The 16,755-nt window shown below is 49.1% G+C and overlaps 6 protein-coding genes across 6 annotated transcripts; 3 read left to right on the top strand and 3 right to left on the bottom strand.

The window, feature by feature from the left end:
- Positions 1–2: 2 nt before the first annotated feature.
- On the bottom strand, positions 3–820 carry CNBD1050 (hypothetical protein; the record flags this gene model as incomplete). Its single annotated transcript, XM_770964.1, has 4 exons — positions 3–86; positions 142–176; positions 231–541; positions 618–820. 4 exons carry the CDS (start codon positions 818–820, stop codon positions 3–5), a joined length of 633 nt encoding a protein of 210 aa, XP_776057.1.
- Positions 821–1,074: 254 nt separating this feature from the next.
- On the top strand, positions 1,075–3,180 carry CNBD1040 (hypothetical protein; the record flags this gene model as incomplete). Its single annotated transcript, XM_770963.1, has 4 exons — positions 1,075–1,543; positions 1,607–1,780; positions 1,844–2,988; positions 3,046–3,180. 4 exons carry the CDS (start codon positions 1,075–1,077, stop codon positions 3,178–3,180), a joined length of 1,923 nt encoding a protein of 640 aa, XP_776056.1.
- CNBD1030 (hypothetical protein) lies at positions 3,167–4,130 on the bottom strand (the record flags this gene model as incomplete). The annotated part of the gene is made up of 4 exons (XM_770962.1): positions 3,167–3,555; positions 3,623–3,738; positions 3,788–4,034; positions 4,094–4,130. The coding sequence occupies 4 exons, from the start codon at positions 4,128–4,130 to the stop codon at positions 3,167–3,169; spliced, it is 789 nt and encodes a 262-aa protein (XP_776055.1).
- Positions 4,131–4,375: 245 nt separating this feature from the next.
- On the top strand, positions 4,376–7,069 carry CNBD1020 (hypothetical protein; the record flags this gene model as incomplete). Its single annotated transcript, XM_770961.1, has 8 exons — positions 4,376–4,553; positions 4,638–4,733; positions 4,956–5,074; positions 5,125–5,268; positions 5,325–5,850; positions 5,936–6,099; positions 6,178–6,377; positions 6,475–7,069. 8 exons carry the CDS (start codon positions 4,376–4,378, stop codon positions 7,067–7,069), a joined length of 2,022 nt encoding a protein of 673 aa, XP_776054.1.
- A 632-nt stretch (positions 7,070–7,701) lies between these two features.
- CNBD1010 (hypothetical protein) lies at positions 7,702–9,208 on the top strand (the record flags this gene model as incomplete). Its single annotated transcript, XM_770960.1, has 5 exons — positions 7,702–7,906; positions 7,970–8,165; positions 8,398–8,621; positions 8,690–8,902; positions 8,964–9,208. 5 exons carry the CDS (start codon positions 7,702–7,704, stop codon positions 9,206–9,208), a joined length of 1,083 nt encoding a protein of 360 aa, XP_776053.1.
- Positions 9,209–10,084: 876 nt separating this feature from the next.
- On the bottom strand, positions 10,085–15,909 carry CNBD1000 (hypothetical protein; the record flags this gene model as incomplete). The annotated part of the gene is made up of 5 exons (XM_770959.1): positions 10,085–11,031; positions 11,083–11,158; positions 11,203–12,719; positions 12,774–15,641; positions 15,699–15,909. The coding sequence occupies 5 exons, from the start codon at positions 15,907–15,909 to the stop codon at positions 10,085–10,087; spliced, it is 5,619 nt and encodes a 1,872-aa protein (XP_776052.1).
- Between the last annotated feature and the right edge of the window lie 846 nt (positions 15,910–16,755).

The following is a 16,755-nucleotide window of genomic DNA, read 5'->3' as shown; positions in this document are numbered from 1 at the left end:
ACTCACTTAAAGTACTTTTCCCATTCCTCCTTCCCATAGGAAGAGCTGACAGACTCGTCTTTGAGGCCATTCCAAAGCGCCGTGGGCTGTGGAAGAGCGGATATCAGCTTTAACCAATGACAAACGCATGAAAAGACAAACGGTCACTTGGATTCCATTCTGTCTGCCTAACTTGACTGAACTTCTTATCAGCTTCATGAGTATAAATGATAACTGTGAGATCAACTGACGGCTATACTTGAGACCCTCTGTTCCTTCGTTCCCCCCATTATCGCTTGCCTTCACTTCCAACGCATCTCTCAGCTCTCCAAAGATTTTACTCTTAGGTCCCTTTCCACCAGCCTCATCCTTGTCTAATACCTGCTCAACGGCAATTTCTACCAGCTTGTCGCGAAGGCTCGAGAGAGTGAGCGAAGCAGCGGGCCTGTTGTAAAACGTAGTCTCGGTTGAGTGGACTGCAAGAAGATACTGCCAGAAGAGACGAGGGTTGGTCTGTCCGAACACGTAGAGTGCTTCAATGATGGGTGCTGAGTAGTAATGGCTAATATGTAGATATGTCAGTCGGTTTGAATATGTGCATAATATGAGGGTGGGAAACGGTCTAGAAAATAACGCACAAGGGTTGGGGATACAACCGCACTACCAAGTTTACTTTCCCATCGTACTTGCCGCCATTAGTTATCATGGGCAAGACGTTTTTATCGATAGATTCTGTGATCTTCCTGGAGAAAGGGCATACAGGGTCGATATAGACCTCGAGAGTAGATGGGGAATGGGCGGCGCCGATGCGGGTGAACGCAATCTTCTGTGGGAGGGACATGGTGGATGCATGAGTGAAGAAATGGCATGGGCAAGAGCAGTATATATATATCTCGCTCTCTGCGATGCGTGCTCCATTGCTGTCGTCATCGCTGTTGTCACCGTCGCCATCGCCGTTGCCGCCGTTGCCGCCATCACCATCCCGCGCACCGTGTGACTCCTCCACCTCCCCGCCGGCCTATCGCCGAACATCGATGTCACATCCTCCGTCTTCAATCTTCTTTCGTTCCTCTTTCCACACCATTCACATCCACAATGCTCGAACAGATACCCCCAGAAATCATCTCTCACATCACTTATCACCTTTGCCTCTCCCCGTTGGCACTCACAACAACCACGCCCCCCGTCGCCCTTCTTCAAACATGCAAGGCAATTTACCAAGCTATCGCCCCAGAGCGCAATATGCGGCTCTACGCCAGAATATATAGGGGATGGTTCGATGTCGCCGCAGCTGAGCGGAGACTGGGTAATAAGGAGCTTGCAGGCACACCATGTGGGACGGGCGGGGAGAATGGGAACGGGAGAAAGGGTAATCTCGACATGGGCATGACTAAAGGGCAAGAAGGCGCCATAACGGCCAGACTGAGAGCACAGGATCTAGTAGACGAGATGAAGAGACGTGTAAAAACCCTTGCCAGGTTGAGAGAGATGGTGGAAAGAAGAGATGTCACAGACGTGTCAGATGATGATCTTTGGGTGCTGTACTTCATGCTCATCGAAAATGGTATGTATTTCTCCTGTCTGACGTTCTCATGGACCTGCCTGACCAAAGCATCACATGGCGTAGATGGTAAGAACGCGGAAATCCTCTTTGGCGATCAAGCAATTGTACATCTCCCGACATTCCTCGAATTGTACCACCGTCAACACTTGCTTGCTGCTGCAGTGGAGCCCGGATATCCTGAAGAAACTATTGGCAGAAGTTTGGCCATGTGGATAGCTTGGCTCGTCCTCGGATCTGGTGCGTCCCTTTTCTTATTCCCCTTTGTAATGGCGTCTACATGCTGAACGGAAACAGGTCCAGAGGACGAAGCCCTGGAACAACGCGAAGAACGTCAATTTGTTCTTCGCCCTTATGTTTTTGCCGCTCCTCGCTACGACGCTTATTTTGCACCCTGGACACTTCCAACTCTCCCTCTTAAACATGCCCTTGCATCCGCCGACGAATCCAACCCCTATATTGCCGATCTGGTGCCACGTTCTCGACTGGTACAAGTTAGAGCGTACGGGCGACAGTTAGATCTTTGCCCTCCAAACATCAGTCAAGCGGCAATCCTGCGGTTCTTCTATAGGCGACTGGGGGAAGAGGTAGAAGAGACCACGATGGTAGCGCCTTTCGTGGCGTTGAGAGGTGACGGGATCGGAGGCTCTGAGGTATCCACCAGAGTACACTCTGCGTCCACCTCTCGCGCAAGCTCTGGCACAACTACTCCAGTTACTCGTCATTCTCTCTCTGCCTCCTTCCTGCCCTCATTTTCACCGCCCCTCCTTTCGTCCTCTTCGATGCACGACCTTGACTTTTCCCGCCTTTCTTTGTGCTACGACCCCATGCACACGCCCGGCATGCCCCGGCCGACATGGCGAGGCAGATTTGAAGGATGCTGGGAAGGGACATTTAGCTTTTTCGATTTTGATGCGTTCCGGGAGATGTTGGGAGGACAAGCAAGGGCGTTGTACGAAGGGCCTTATGGAGAACAGGCGCAGGTCTGGAAGATCAAGGAGACCTGGGTGAGGAAGCAAGGATGGGTTAGAAGGGGGAGAAAAAATGAAAAAGGCAAAGGGAAAGCCAATCAGGAGGAAGAAGAAGAATATGAAGAGGATGAGGAAGAGTTGGGCCGATCACCCGTCTCTGGACCTATGTTGAATGCTGGTTTCCCAGTTGATCAAATCACACCTCCTTTTCCCGTCCTTGCTCCTTTTGCTGCCGAGGCAGCGACGCTAAACGAGACGATTCAGCAGCAGCTCGAGACCTTGGAGGGGTATGAAGCGGTGCCAGAACACGAATTGGATGAGATGATACGGCAAACGGAAGAAGACGGGGATGGTGGGGAAGGGGTAGGGCTCGAGTTGTTGTTAACCGGCACAGGACATTCGGCATGGGGAAATTTTATACTAAAAGGTAGAGTAAGAGCATGGGATGGTATGGCCTCCCTCGTAAAAGAATATGCCGTGAGTTTTTTGGTGTCTCTTTCTATCGATTCAACTGTATGCTCATATTATACATAGCCTGACTCAAGAGGCAAATGGATCTATAGAGGCTACGTTCTCGCTGGTGACATCTTCGTGGGCCGTTGGCGAGACACCTATACGCCAGAAGCATATGTCGGGTACGAAGGTACATTCATCCTCAATCGTCGATAACCATCTCCCCTTCTTGCCCTGTCCCTTGTCCTCCAATCTTTATACCCCTTCTCTCAACAATTCTTTCTGTCCGATCTTTCACCACTCCATCCATCTCTTCCTTCAAGACCTTGCAGGCTTCTACGCCTAAAGTAAGCATCTCCTCAAACCGGTCAACATGAAGTCGTGTCTCCATTTGTGCTAACGTGATTTTACCAGAGGACGGAAGAGATGCAATGACAAGGGATGGGAGATCGGATTCTTCAGGTTGTGAAAGATCGAGGAGGGGTTGTAGGAGATGTAGGCCGATGGAAATAGAGGAGACGTAGTCAAGGAGGGCTATACCCGCATCAATCAGAGCGAGGGTGGTGGCGTTGATGGATGTAGGAAGAATCCCTGTACATTAATCAAATCGCGTTAATAATTTTGGGTTTATTGTGTCCAACATAGAAATGATATGTACCTCCATCTGCGGAAAGGACTTGAACGTGGATTGCGATCTCGCTTCGAGGGTATAAGTGTGTCATGATGACAGGTTCAAACGTTTGTCTGATCGCAGCTCCTATCTCCTGTAACCGTCTTCACTCCCTGTCAGACCTGTCCGCACAGTATTGACTACTCAACTCACTTATCGCCCCTTGTCCGTCTAGCTCCTGCTCCAGCAGCCCACGGAACCACCCCAACCTCGACGCTTACAACCGCGCGATCGTGGCTTGCCAAACCTCTATTCCTGGGTTCCCGAGGCCCAAACACAGAAACTTCTACTGTGGTGAGACCTTGCGTGGCAGTAGACGAGCCGTCAGAAGAAGAGTGCGTGGATAGCTGGAAGGATGTGGATCGGAGTTCGTAAGGACGGCGGGCATCTTGTCTGAGACCTAGTTTTGTGCAAAAAGAAAGTGAGTGGGCGAGAAGAAGGGGGCCAATTGTGACATACCTCCGTCGTTGAGGATGTCTACCCTTGAAGCAGCCATTGAAGATGATGCGTAGCTGGAGATGAGATGAGATGTGCTTCTGCACTGCAGCTTTCGCTGCCTCTTGAAAACAAATAATGGTGAGTTTAATTACGAGTTAAGTACTTTATTTTTACGTTATTACGTCATAAGGTGTGTTCTTAACTGCCACTACTACTCTTCTCGTTTCCCTATACTATACACTTGTACCATATTCGTTGCCTTTGGGATTTCCATAATCTCGTCACAGCAAAAAAGTCTCTGTAATGCCACATAGAGACCCCCAGGCAAAGGCCAGGGATCGCCACCATCACCATCATCACCACCACCACAAGCACTCGCCATCCACCTCCCGATCAGGACTTGACACTGGCATCGGCGTCCTCACAGAGGAAAGCATGCACGTCCATGTCAAAGTTCACGATGCTGAACAGTTCTGGAGAGGCAAGTATCATTTTTTCCCAACTGCGGAAATGAGTCAAATCGAGGCAGAGCGAGATACAGGTAGCTGATCTGACTGGCGAGTAGAGATCGAGCTGGTAGTGACCATCCCGGAATCGCCCACTTTAGATCAGCTGGATAATACAATGAGGATGTTTGTCAACTTCTGTGCAGCATATCATGGTTCGTGTTGTCCTTGTTTTGTTTGATTCTCCCCGGCAGGCCTGTGCTCTTCGACTGTTCAGATCTTTGCTATTACTTGGGAAGAGATCCGAAAGGACTCTTCGGTCCTGTCCGGTTCAGTCCTCCTTATTAGCTGGTGTACCTCTGCACTACGCGCTCGTATAATAAATGGCTATCACAGCTACTTTGGATAGATACTAACGATTGATACACTCAAAACAGACAAATACCTTCCCAGCCAGAGTGATATCCAACAAGCGGTTACCATGCTTCTCGATTCCGAATTATTTTCTTATTACGACGAGCGGATGGTAGGAATTATGATGTCTGATGCTCAAGAGGTATGTCATATCGATTCGCGGTGTAATGAATGCTAATCATAATGGGACAGAATACGAATCCTCACGATTTGTATATTTTGTACCATATAATATTATATTACGGGAAGCGGCACCCAAGCTTGTTTCGATCTCACCGAAAGTGGAAGAAACTCCTGCCAACTTTGGGCGAAGTGGTTGGCCTTGACGTAGAAGAGGTATGTTCAGCATTATTTCTTCATGAAACTTGAACAACTGACCAAAATTCATATAGACCTTTGTTCTTGGTCTCCCTCCTATCGAAACCCGCATTCGTCTCCCAGCCACTTGTCTCATGTACGAAGTTGCCCGCGTTCAAAAGCTCACTTCATCCGAGCTCGCTCAGTTTGATGATCGATTCATCGACCACCTATTTGACTTGGTGGAGACTACATGGGATCAGCAGGACGAGAGATTGAATTATGCGGTCATCAGATTGATTGTCGCCTTGAACGAGCAGTTCATGGTGGCTACTTTGCCATCAAAGCATCACACTCGTGTGCATGCTCGTGTCGACAAAGTGGGTGATCGAAATCATTTGGGAATCTCGTCAATACCCAGCTCGAGTGGTGACGGAGACGGTGGGCATACAAGGCATCACTACCGAGCAAAATCTGGGAACACCACACAGTCTGAAGGTTACACCCATGACCACCAGGAGGAGGCAAAGAAAAATAATAGGGTACTGGTTGTCTTGATGAGGAGATTGGGGAGCAGTAAGACGTTTGGCGAGAATATGATCTTCATGCTTAACCGTGCGGGTAAGTCTACTTCTTTGTTGTATAATTGATACTTTATGTGCCGCATTGCCCCTGCATATGAACAAAGCTAATAAGTAATTAACAGAAAACACACCAGATGATTTGTGCATGCAACTGCTCATCCTCAAGATTTTGTACCTGCTGTTCACCACCCCAGGTACACAAGAGTATTTTTTCACCAATGATCTAAGGGTGTTGCTGGATGTATTCATTAGGGAGCTTGTGGATCTTCCGGAGGAATGTGAGGCTGTGGGTCTATTCCAAACTGTCTTGCAAACGTGACGGGGAGGCTGATATGTCCTTTTATCCTTTTGACGAATATCACAGCTTCGCCACACCTATCTGCGAGTTCTTTATCCCCTTCTCAACCATACTCAGCTCAGGTCCGACCCTTACAAGCGCCCTCAGATTAAATTGGTCTTGAGGTCCTTAATTGCCAATAGTCATATACGGGAGATCGATCCGACAACTGTGCGGTTGGTCGAGAGGTGTTTGGAAGAACCGAGAAAGCTGGAGAGGAGTCTAAGGTATGTTATGTTTCTTTCAATTTTTTTTTGAATCGAAAGATTTCAGAACCAGGAGCGCAGCTGACATATTGTGCCTATTGCATGTACAAATCTACAGCGCTGAAAACGTGCAAAAAGCCCTTCACCACAACTCTGCATCAACTATCTCGCTCGGTGCCCTTTCCTCAACTCAACCGCCTTCTAAATCGCAACTGGGAACGTCCATCTATACGTCTCGCGATCCGGTCAGACAATCCAGTCTGAACGATGTGTCGAGTTCTTTGACAGATGTCAAATCCCGGCCTCATTCTTCTGCTTCGGTTGCCTCGACTTGTTCAACAAACACCGAAACTGGAGCGAAGGCAACACCTCCGACGCCTACTAGACGACGCAAACCCCCAGCGCCGCCACGGCACGCTCATCCTCGCGCTGGTGCATGTGCAGGTGCGCGCAAGGACTCGACGGCCACAAATAGCAGTTGGACAAGCTTCGATTCTGATGCCGAAGCGTCCATGTCCGACTCTACCAGTACCGGTGCCAGCGTGCTCGGCTCCAGCTTTGGTGCTGGAGGAAGGGTCATGAGCCCAACAAGTCCAATAAATGGAACGGATGATCTAGTGAGAGAGGGTGGAAAGGGGGTGCCCCCGCCAATAATTGAAGTACACCCGGTAGGCAGAGAGCAGCCAATGGGATGGATCACGTTTTCGACGTGAGAGGCAGAAAATGGACAATTGAGAGTGAAAAGCCTAATTTTAGCGCGCTGCGAGCCTGTATAGCGCACGCAGGTGGGAATCTCGATTATTGGAGGTTAGATCACAGGCAGCTATCAGGTCGAGGTAGAAAAGAAGCGAGGGAGGGATGGCGTTGTCTGCCGCATTATTTACAGTTGTCAACTATAATCAACCGCATCCACCATACACAGTCCATAGCCCCACAGTCACGGCACACTTACACATCGCACTTTATGCCTTATCGATCAAGCAGGACAAGGCACAAAGCATAGCCCATTATTTTAGCACGAGAAGAGAAGAGGCGAGACAAACATACGACAGGCGGATCTAGCATCTACACCGCATCTTCCAGTAGCACGGGCTGTGTATTGGTACATGCAGTACAAATACATGCCATCCAGGGGCACAAACGCGACAACAAGTTGTTCTAGTTCCTAGCAGTTGTTTATAGTACAGATATTCGTTCTCTCCAGAGATCGAGGTTGTTCTACAGTGTACATGGGTGGCTGCATGTATTCCTGTAACAAGTACCCTATAATGTGCATGGAATTGTAACCTGTCGCTTGGCGTCTTGTAGCTTGTAGCTTATAAGGATCAAGGGTTAAGGGTCAGAAATGACAGTCAAGATGGTAAAAGAGGATAGTGTGCAGGGTCATGCAGGGTTCTTGGGCTTATATTATATGGCCACTTCCCATCTATTCCCCATCTCTATCCTCTTTCCGTCTCATCTCCCGTTCCCCGTCCCGCCCAACATGCCCCCCAAGAGGCCCCCGCCCCTTCCCAGAAGTCTTTTCACAGGACAAGGCCCCCTGGCCCCTGGTACGTCTTCACGCAATCTTTCCCACATCGTCCACCGTCCACTGCACGCTCACGCCCCTACAGGCAGCGCGCCTCTCCCCCCGTCCCCCACCCGCATACACCCCGACTACATCGTCGACTCTCACTCCTTTGTCACCTCTTTCGAACATACTCCTGATCCTATATACCAGGGCCTCGCAGAAGTATATCCCAGGCCGCCGGTGAGAAATGCCGTTCAGGTCAAGATGAAGATAAGCGCCGAGCCAGCACAAGCTATCCTGTAAGTATTTCTTTGGTATCTATTCAGATTATTTGCTTGCCGTGCTCCGTCAGAGGCGCCATGTTGATGCCAAATGCCCAGCTCATTCGAGCGCCGAGCAAGGGTGTTGGGCGTCGCATGAAGGGGATACGGTAACATGATACATATGGCTGTTACCACACCGCTAACTCTAAACCCCTTCTGTGCCTCCATCTTCTCCCACTCGGCCATGCCGAATTCACACCAAACACAGCGGCGTGAAACCCTTCGCTATCCACCCTACCGTCCTCAACCTCACTCTTGCCACCCCTCCATCAGTGACCAACATTGCCAAAGGCGCCGTCGACATCATTGTACCTTCCACGATGCCCTTGGCGGAGAAGGATTGGGATCTGCTCGACGAGGCTGTTATCGCTCTCGAAGGGTGCTGGGGACATGGCGAGGAACGTAAACCGAAGCCAGGGAAAATTGTGATCTGTGAGTCCGAAACTGAGAGGATAGTACTTATTCTACAATCCTGACTAATTTATCGATCGACCAACTAGCCGGTCTACTTGTCCCACCTCTTACCAAGCCGTCCTCCGCCCTCATCCGTTCAGAATCGTACAACCTTTATCTGGCTCGCCTAGCCTCTCTATCTCTCCATGCTAATGTCTTTCTCAAGGCTCTCCCGCCTGTAGCCGAGGTATTTGAGTTGGGGCCAGATGGGAAATGGTGGACCGATAGGAAAGAGCTTGAACGGGTCTTGAGGATGTATGGTACGCCGTTCTCGTTTACATTTCTTTGCCTTACCCACCGACTCAATTCCATCTTGCATAGTATCCCATGCCATAGAAACATTTGGCACCCATCGTCTCATTTTTGGCTCCTCTCCAGCCCTACCCCTCTCAGACCTCGAACATGTCAGTCATACGCACACCATCGGCGAACTCGAACAGCCTATAAGTAATGGGGAGTGGTACGCTGTACTACGAAAGTGTGTGGCAGAGCTTGGCGAAGGGGTGGAAGAGATGACGGGAGTTATGGGAGCGAACGCCGCAGGAGTTTATGATTTGCATGCTTAAGATATTGAAGCTGGGACGAGAGCTGTTAAAGTAAGGATATGAGGATGGTCGCTATGGGCGTCATGGAGACCTATTAATATCTTGAAGATCAATGTGAGTCAGCGAGAATGGAGTTAACGGGCGTGAAGTAAGGGGGAAGTTTATGGTTGTTGAAGCACTCTGTAATGATTGATAATGACCTACCATGAAAGGCGGACATGTAATGAAAGGACTCAATACCAGGAGAGAAGGAAATGTAATAATGAAGCGAGTAAATAACTACGGGAATTTACTGTACAAGGACAAGTAGTTGAAAGATATTTGTTTTTAACGATATGCAGTGAGCTACTAGCTAATCTCACTTGTGCATAACAGTTTTTACACAGCTAGCCTTGATGGATTCGCGTCCATTTTCAATAACTGACAAAGTTTCAGCAATTGTTGATATCATCGTTGAGCATTACAATGGAAATGACACCTGAAATATTATTATCGCCACATGAGCAAAAAAAGTCGCATCAATCAACCCAATGGAGATCGTAATAAAGTATAAGCTCGTGGATAGAAAGAAGATTAAACAAACTAGACAAACACAAAATAGCCTGAAATGCCGAGCCATTGAAGCCAGCTTGGTATACGAAGGAAGTCAAAAAAGATTAAACGCTGTGTAGCCATCGTAGGCGGTTTCCTATCGAGTAAGAATACGCCAAAGGACGCAAAACAGAAGAGAAAAAGCTTCGGAGGATAAAAGAATCAAAGGGGTATGTCCATTTATCGGTAGTAATAGAAGGCTGGGGAAGGGTCATTAAATCAAATCATCCACACTGTCAAGCACTTCAAGCGCCCATCAGTTGCAAACGACGAAAGAAAGATAAAAGGCTCGTCGGGTCTCACGTCTTATGCGTGAGAGCCATAATCCCTAAACTCTAATGAATTGCCTTGTAGTTTTGGCTGAGAGATAAGAGCCTTATTTACAGGCTTACCCAATGCGCTCCTTCTCTTGGGCATTGCCGCCTTCATTCCTGCCGTACCTAGATATGATCTCGTCACCATGTCCTCGAATGGGTTTTGAGACATTCTCGACCTCGTGGGCGATTGATAACCATCATGATTCTGAGAGTACGAGTTGGGATTCTGAGACCAATTACCGCCGAAAACGGAGTGGCCGCCGTAACTAAGGGGAGACTCAGTAGATGAGCCAGAATTGGAACCATGAGATACACGATTCGCATCGTCATTGTATCCACGTCGCTGGTCGCGCATAGAACGATCATTCTCAAAAGGAGAAGCATAAAAGGATGAAGGGCGATCATCAATTTCACTAGCAGCGATGGATGGCGCGCGCGACACACGACGGTCGTTGACCCATCCATTGTTCGTAGTGACGCCACCTTGGTAAACTTGAGACATGAAACGATGGTCCGGGAACATTGACATGTGCTCCGACAGCCGCTTGTGGACAGCCTTGTCATTGGATCGTTTGGTGCGTTTGTATACCCACCAGACTAAGGCTATCCAAAGGGCGCCGCCTACTCCAACACAAACGCCGATTATGATGTTGCGCTTCTTCTTGCTCGATGATGAGCCATCAGAGGTTGACGAAGATGATGGTGCAGTGTCAGATGCAGCAGCCAGGGGGAAAGCGGTGTTGATCTGGGCGGCAAGCTGACCCTCAATGCCGGACTGGTTGTACAGAGGCGATGAAGCGGTTTGAATGTACGCATTGAGGGTGTCAAAATATTCGCTCGGGATGTAGGCCATGTACTGGGTCAAGAGGGAAGTCTCATCGCCGTCCCAAGACGCGGGTTGGTACACCTGAAGACCATACGTGGATATTTCGGAAGCTATATCGCAAAAAGGTCAGTTAGATCCTATACTTACGATAAGGAACTTACAGTCAACCTCCAAGGCATTGCTAATGAGGGTAGGGAAAGTGTTGAACAGCTGGCTGGTTGCATCAGAAGACGCGACCTACTAAAGTCAGCGAAATCCACTTCCACATGCATTGTACTCACAACAAACCACCAGGGGTATTGCTCCTCCGCCAGTAAGATCGCAATCAATGTATCACCCTTAATTGGATCGTCGTCACCTCCCGTCCCCGCGTTTGCGTTATTGGCTACCGAGTTTCCAGGAACAATCAACGTGGGCATACTACTCGGTATGCTTGCAATCGATGGCGAAGCGGTAGTGCTGCTGGATCCAGAACCCGACTGAGAAGCGACCTGAGATGTATACGCGCTAGTGGCCTGGTAGGAAGATGAAGCAGTAGAAGCGACGATAAGCCAAGTCTGAGTAGGAGTGTAGCCTTCATTAATGCTAGAAGTTGCAGTATAAGCATTGGTTGATGATTCAGACCATTCGTCGAAAGAAGATGGCGAAGATGAGGACGTAACAGGATCAAATGTCATGACTTGTGATCCAGTAACTGCAGGTGCGGACGTAATAGCAGTGACGTTGACCATACCAGAAATATTAGCCTCAGATTCGGAAGACTCGGCCTTTGATGATGACATTGTAATTGAAGAAGCTGATACAGGCGCCGCAGCAGTGAGGGGGTAATCCGAAGCAGAAGTTGCTGCTTGATTAACAGACCCAGAGGCACTGTCTAAAACCGACATCTGAGCCGAACTGCTTGGTTTCATCGATTTTTCGCCGCTAAATGAACTTGACACTGTTTGAGAAACTATCCCAGTGTAAACAGCAGATTGCGAAGAGGATAAAGAAGGTTCAGGATCATCGGACAAAATATTGCTAGACTCGATAACTGAAGAGCTTGGGCCCGCATAAGCGACCGCACTAACAGTAGTAGGAACAGTGGTTTGAGTGATTGTTTGTAGCGAAGACCCAGAAGATTCTGTTGGGATAGGCATGCGAGCAAAAGATTCGCTAACGATTTGTGAGGTGGTGTCGTCTACCACAACCGAAATGGAAGACGAAGGCTCAAGTGAGCTGGTGGTACCTACAAGCGCCCCAGGCATGAAAGAAGTGTCGCTTGGCTCGACATACGAACTAGATTCCGTTACAGAAGGTTCGAAAGGGCTCGATGTCGAAAACACGTTGGAACTTGAAGCGCCATCGGAAACCGGAAAGACTTCAGAAGATGAAGGAACAACGTCAGACGCCTCTGAAGTGGCGGAGGCGGGTTCGAAGACAGAAGTCGATAAGGGATCGAAAGGAGCAGAAGAGGATGCAGCACTAGTAATGGCCGCCTCTGAAACACTGGTAGATGAAGGAATAACGTCAGGCACCTCTGAAACACTGGTAGATGAAGGAACAACGTCAGGCGCCTCTGAAGCGGTTTCGAAGATAGGAGTCGATAAGGGATTGAAAGGAGCAGAAGAAGATGCAGCAGTAGTAATGGCCGCCTCTGAAATGCTGGTAGAGATGTCTAGAAGAGAGGGAACAGCTTCACCAAGACTGGAAGTGACGGAAGATGGTTCGACAGTGCCGAATGCGGAGGCAGCAAGGGATGTGGTGGCGCCGTCGCTTGGAGCAGAATTGGATGGAGTAACTTCGCTAGAAGCAACAGCTAGAGACGCATAAGCATGCAGTACATGACGTCAAATGGATTCGTCTCCCTTACCTTCAGAAGTTGTAAGAGGCACGTCACTCCCACTGAGGCTGGGACTTCCACTCTGACTGACATAGACAGCCGCTGTCTGAGTTGCTGCAGTTGAAACTTCGGATTGGGAACCTAGGAAAGAATCTTGCATGTCAGTTTTTTGTACCACGGATGTGTTTGAGCTTGATAAAAAAACACTAGAAAGTGAAGAAGGCAAAAACGAAGTAACTGAAGTTGGGGAAGAAGTTGAAGAAGCAACAAATTGACGATATTGCGTCAAGGATGAAAGAATGTCTCCTTCCGTGGCATCTGTAGTCGACCCCTCGAATGCAGAAGAAAAAGTTGAGATTATTTCAGACATTGCAGAAAGGTCTCCCGTTTCTGTTGTCATAGGTAAAGACACCGAGGCTGGGATTCCCCCAAACGTTGTCGTTAAATTTGCCCCTTCAACCCAGCTTGAACCTGTGATTCCGTTGCTCTTTGTCGCAAAACCATTTCCTGAGGAGATGAATCCTTCATTACTCGTAGTATCCGTCGCAGATGACCGAAACAAGCTGTAACTTTCCGCGGACAAACCTGACGACTCCGACAACCCGTCGCTCACAGTGAAAGCCTCCAAAAAGGATGCCGATGAGCTTTCAATAACCGTTACTGTCGCCGACAAAGATACACCATCTTTCGTTGTCATCGCTGAAACAGTAAGTGGTAAAGTAGCTGAACTTGGTAGATCGCCAGCGGAAGACAACACAGTTGTTGGCGATAAGCCACTACTGGGTGAGATAACCACCATGGATCCCGACACCCCATCACTCCCCATAACCATTGAGACGATAGGGGAAGCAGTGGGAAGCCCTGAGTAGGTTGAAAATCTCGACTGGCTCAAGAATAATGTATTGGATGTCGAAGAGACACTAAAGTCGATTGACGAGCCCATAGCAGACGAATAGTCGCTGCTCTCGCTCGGGCCATCAACCGAAGAAGAGCCAGTTGGCAGTATCGTAGTCGACAGAGGCGTAGTGAACGTGCCTTCTGGATTGGCGGCGCTCATAGACGATGACATGAGAGGCAACGCGGTATCGTTCCTCGCATCGCTGGTGGAGGAAATTATGTCGGACAGCGTGTTTGAGATGGTATTGGAGAAAATGTTTACAGAGGCGGACGTAGGGACAACACTCGTTTCTCCGAGGGATACGGAAGAAAGGTCCTCCGACAAGCTTTGAAAAGACGTATAGCTCGCGGCTGATGAGGTGGCAACGCTTGGCAAAGAATTCTCCGTCAGGTCTGAGGTCACCCCCCCTGCCACTGTAAGCGACTCCGACGATGGCCAGCCTGCCGCTTCTGACAATATCCACCCTTCTGTTTCCACCGCCGAAGTCGTAATCGACGCCGTCTCCATCACTACAGAAATTCCCCCTCCTGATTGTGTACTGACTAGTGGCTCAGAACTTGAGGAACTAACGACCTCAAGAGAAAGAGACATTACGCCAATATCATCAATTGTGGTCGAGGTCGCTACGCCGTAGTCCGAAAGTATTGTTTCACCTGGTTGAGAGCTGACAGCGGTTACTACAATAGAAATGCCGACTTCCTGTGCCGCAGCAGAGGTGGCTGAGAAAGCCGAACTGTCCGCGGTGACGGCGGATGGTGCAGCTAGAGTAACGACGGCGTCCGATGAAAATGACCAAACGTCTTCGTCTAGCGATGACGCTTGTACACCTGTCTGGGCAATGGTGATGGGTTGACTATCCGTCTGAGCGCTTGTGACTATTATCACTGCAGTGGTCGACTCTGGAGCAATACTAGTAATTTGTTGCCCTACAGAGACACTGGTGACCTCTACAAGTGCGCTTGTCACCTCTGCAGCTGCAGCACTCGTTATGCCCCAGTCCTGATCCGCTGTCACCCCTACTTGCCCGACAGTGTTGGCGGCGGTGTTCCCAAGGTCCTCCGCCTCTGTCTGAATGTCCGTTTCCGTTACCGCTCCGCTGTTCACATCTCCCTCTCCTGTTTGACCGGATTCTTGCCTTTTCATTTCTCTGTACCATCTTTTACCTTTTGATTTTGTTGACCAAACTACAGTCGGGACTGGGTCCCATTGCGCTGCCATAGTTCCATTCACGGTCACAGCATGCGCAAATACGCACGGCCATCTCCAACCATCAAATAGAATTGAAAAGCGAAAGAAAATTTGAGAAAAAGATAAAATTGAACTTGAAACGGGCAAAAACTTTGAAACTTGAAAAGATCTTGATCTGAATTGAGACTTACTGGTTATGGACTCGACAATAGCCTCAGGAGTAGCAAGAACTGTTTGAGAAGGCGAAGTTGAAGATTGCTGGCTTATAAGGACTGGCGTTGGTGATTTGGTACTTAGCTCAATGGCCGAAGATGTAAGGATAGAAGCGACACTAGGAGCGGGAGTAAAAGTCTCAGAACTGTATTCAAGAGATGATATAGATGAAGCGGCAGTCGAACTGGAGCTTGCTATTGGGGAATAAGAGGAAGCCGCTTCTGAGCTGTATGATGTGGACGTTCCTTGATCTGACGTGACGGCATATACGATTGAAGATGTGCTTTCAACGTCAACTTTGGATTGCGAAGCAGAGGAAGATTCGCGGGAAGAAGATGTCAAGGTAGCTGAATGAGACTCGATCGCAGAGGCGGCTAGCGCTCCAGTAATTGACGATGTTTCGAAGGAAGGAACTGAAGATGCGATAGATTGGATGAGATTCGTAGAGGATTCGAGAACAGACGTTGCCACAGGCTGTGTCGAAGATTGAACAGACGATGTGCTATCCGCGGATGAAACAAGCTGACTCGTCGACGACTCTGTGGAAGTAGTTGGTGCTAAGAGGTCGAACAGATTACTCGGGACACTAGAGCCCAAAGCTGCTGAGTTTGTCAGGATTGTACATGAATTACCTTCCGACTACACTCGTGACTCACATTCAAGCTCGCTGATAAGATTAAACTGTCTCTTCTTCCCCTCCATTGCCCTTCTCCTAGTCTGGTTATGCACCCTCCTCTCTACCCCTGTTCCTCCTCTTCCATGTTCCAAAGCCTCGCCAACCTCTGCAACCACTGCAAGGATAAGTATTACAAGTATCGGGACGAGCGCCAATGAAGGCGGTGTATATCGCTGTCGACGGTGACGCATTGAAATTGAGCCCCTGGCTCTCGTTGCCGGTAATATCACCGTGTCCGTATTCTGCCTATTGGTGCGCGATAAAGATGGAGCTAGAGCCTTGACAAGATGAGCATGTGTAGTGGGGGATATCGGGACAACGTGTGTGGAGGAAAAAATGACGTGTGTCGATGACAGAACGTCAACAGGTTTCGGTTGAATTTGGTTGAGGCGTGGTGGAATGCAGAGCAAGGGAAAAACCGGCCAGCGGGTACGGACTTGCTCTACTGCTGTGAAGTATGTTTCGATGTTGATTTTGGGACTGTAACGCGTGGAATCCTGTGTTGGAGGGATCCGTGTACAGGAGATGTTTATGAAAAGAAGAGGGCGAAAAAGAGAAAGGATGTATGGAGGTGGTTGGTGTAAAGAGTGTTGTCGCTGTTAGAAGCGGTTGGCGGTTGTAAAAGAGGCGGGCGGAGGAATGGTTAGCTGTGTATGTATGGGCGATAGAAGAGAAGAGGTAGGAAGAAAGACAGAAGATGGAAGAGAGAATAATGTCGCCGCTGCTGGAGCGAGTAACGGACGGACACTGCACACATCACCCGTCCAGGCCCAAGCAGAACCCGGCCATGGAACGCCTGCCTTCCAGGAACGGGGGCCACATCCAAACACTCCAGCCACAATCCTCCATTCCACATATATGCGGAAACAACAACTACTCACCTCACGTGGCACAAGCAGTCGCGTACACCAGCAGATACTCCTCCTCGTGGATCTTGAGTAAAAATGTAAGAGTCCCGGAAGTATGGCTGGCGATAACAGGTTTGAATGGAAAGTGATGAGGGCCGCGCCAAGTTGCTACGAGAAGCCCGCGCGCAC

Source organism: Cryptococcus neoformans, chromosome 4 (genome assembly GCF_000149385.1).
Source record: "Cryptococcus neoformans var. neoformans B-3501A chromosome 4, whole genome shotgun sequence".
Taxonomy (NCBI): domain Eukaryota; kingdom Fungi; phylum Basidiomycota; class Tremellomycetes; order Tremellales; family Cryptococcaceae; genus Cryptococcus; species Cryptococcus deneoformans.
The sequence above is the reverse complement of the archived record's forward strand: the minus strand, read 5'-3'. Positions and strand labels throughout refer to the sequence as shown.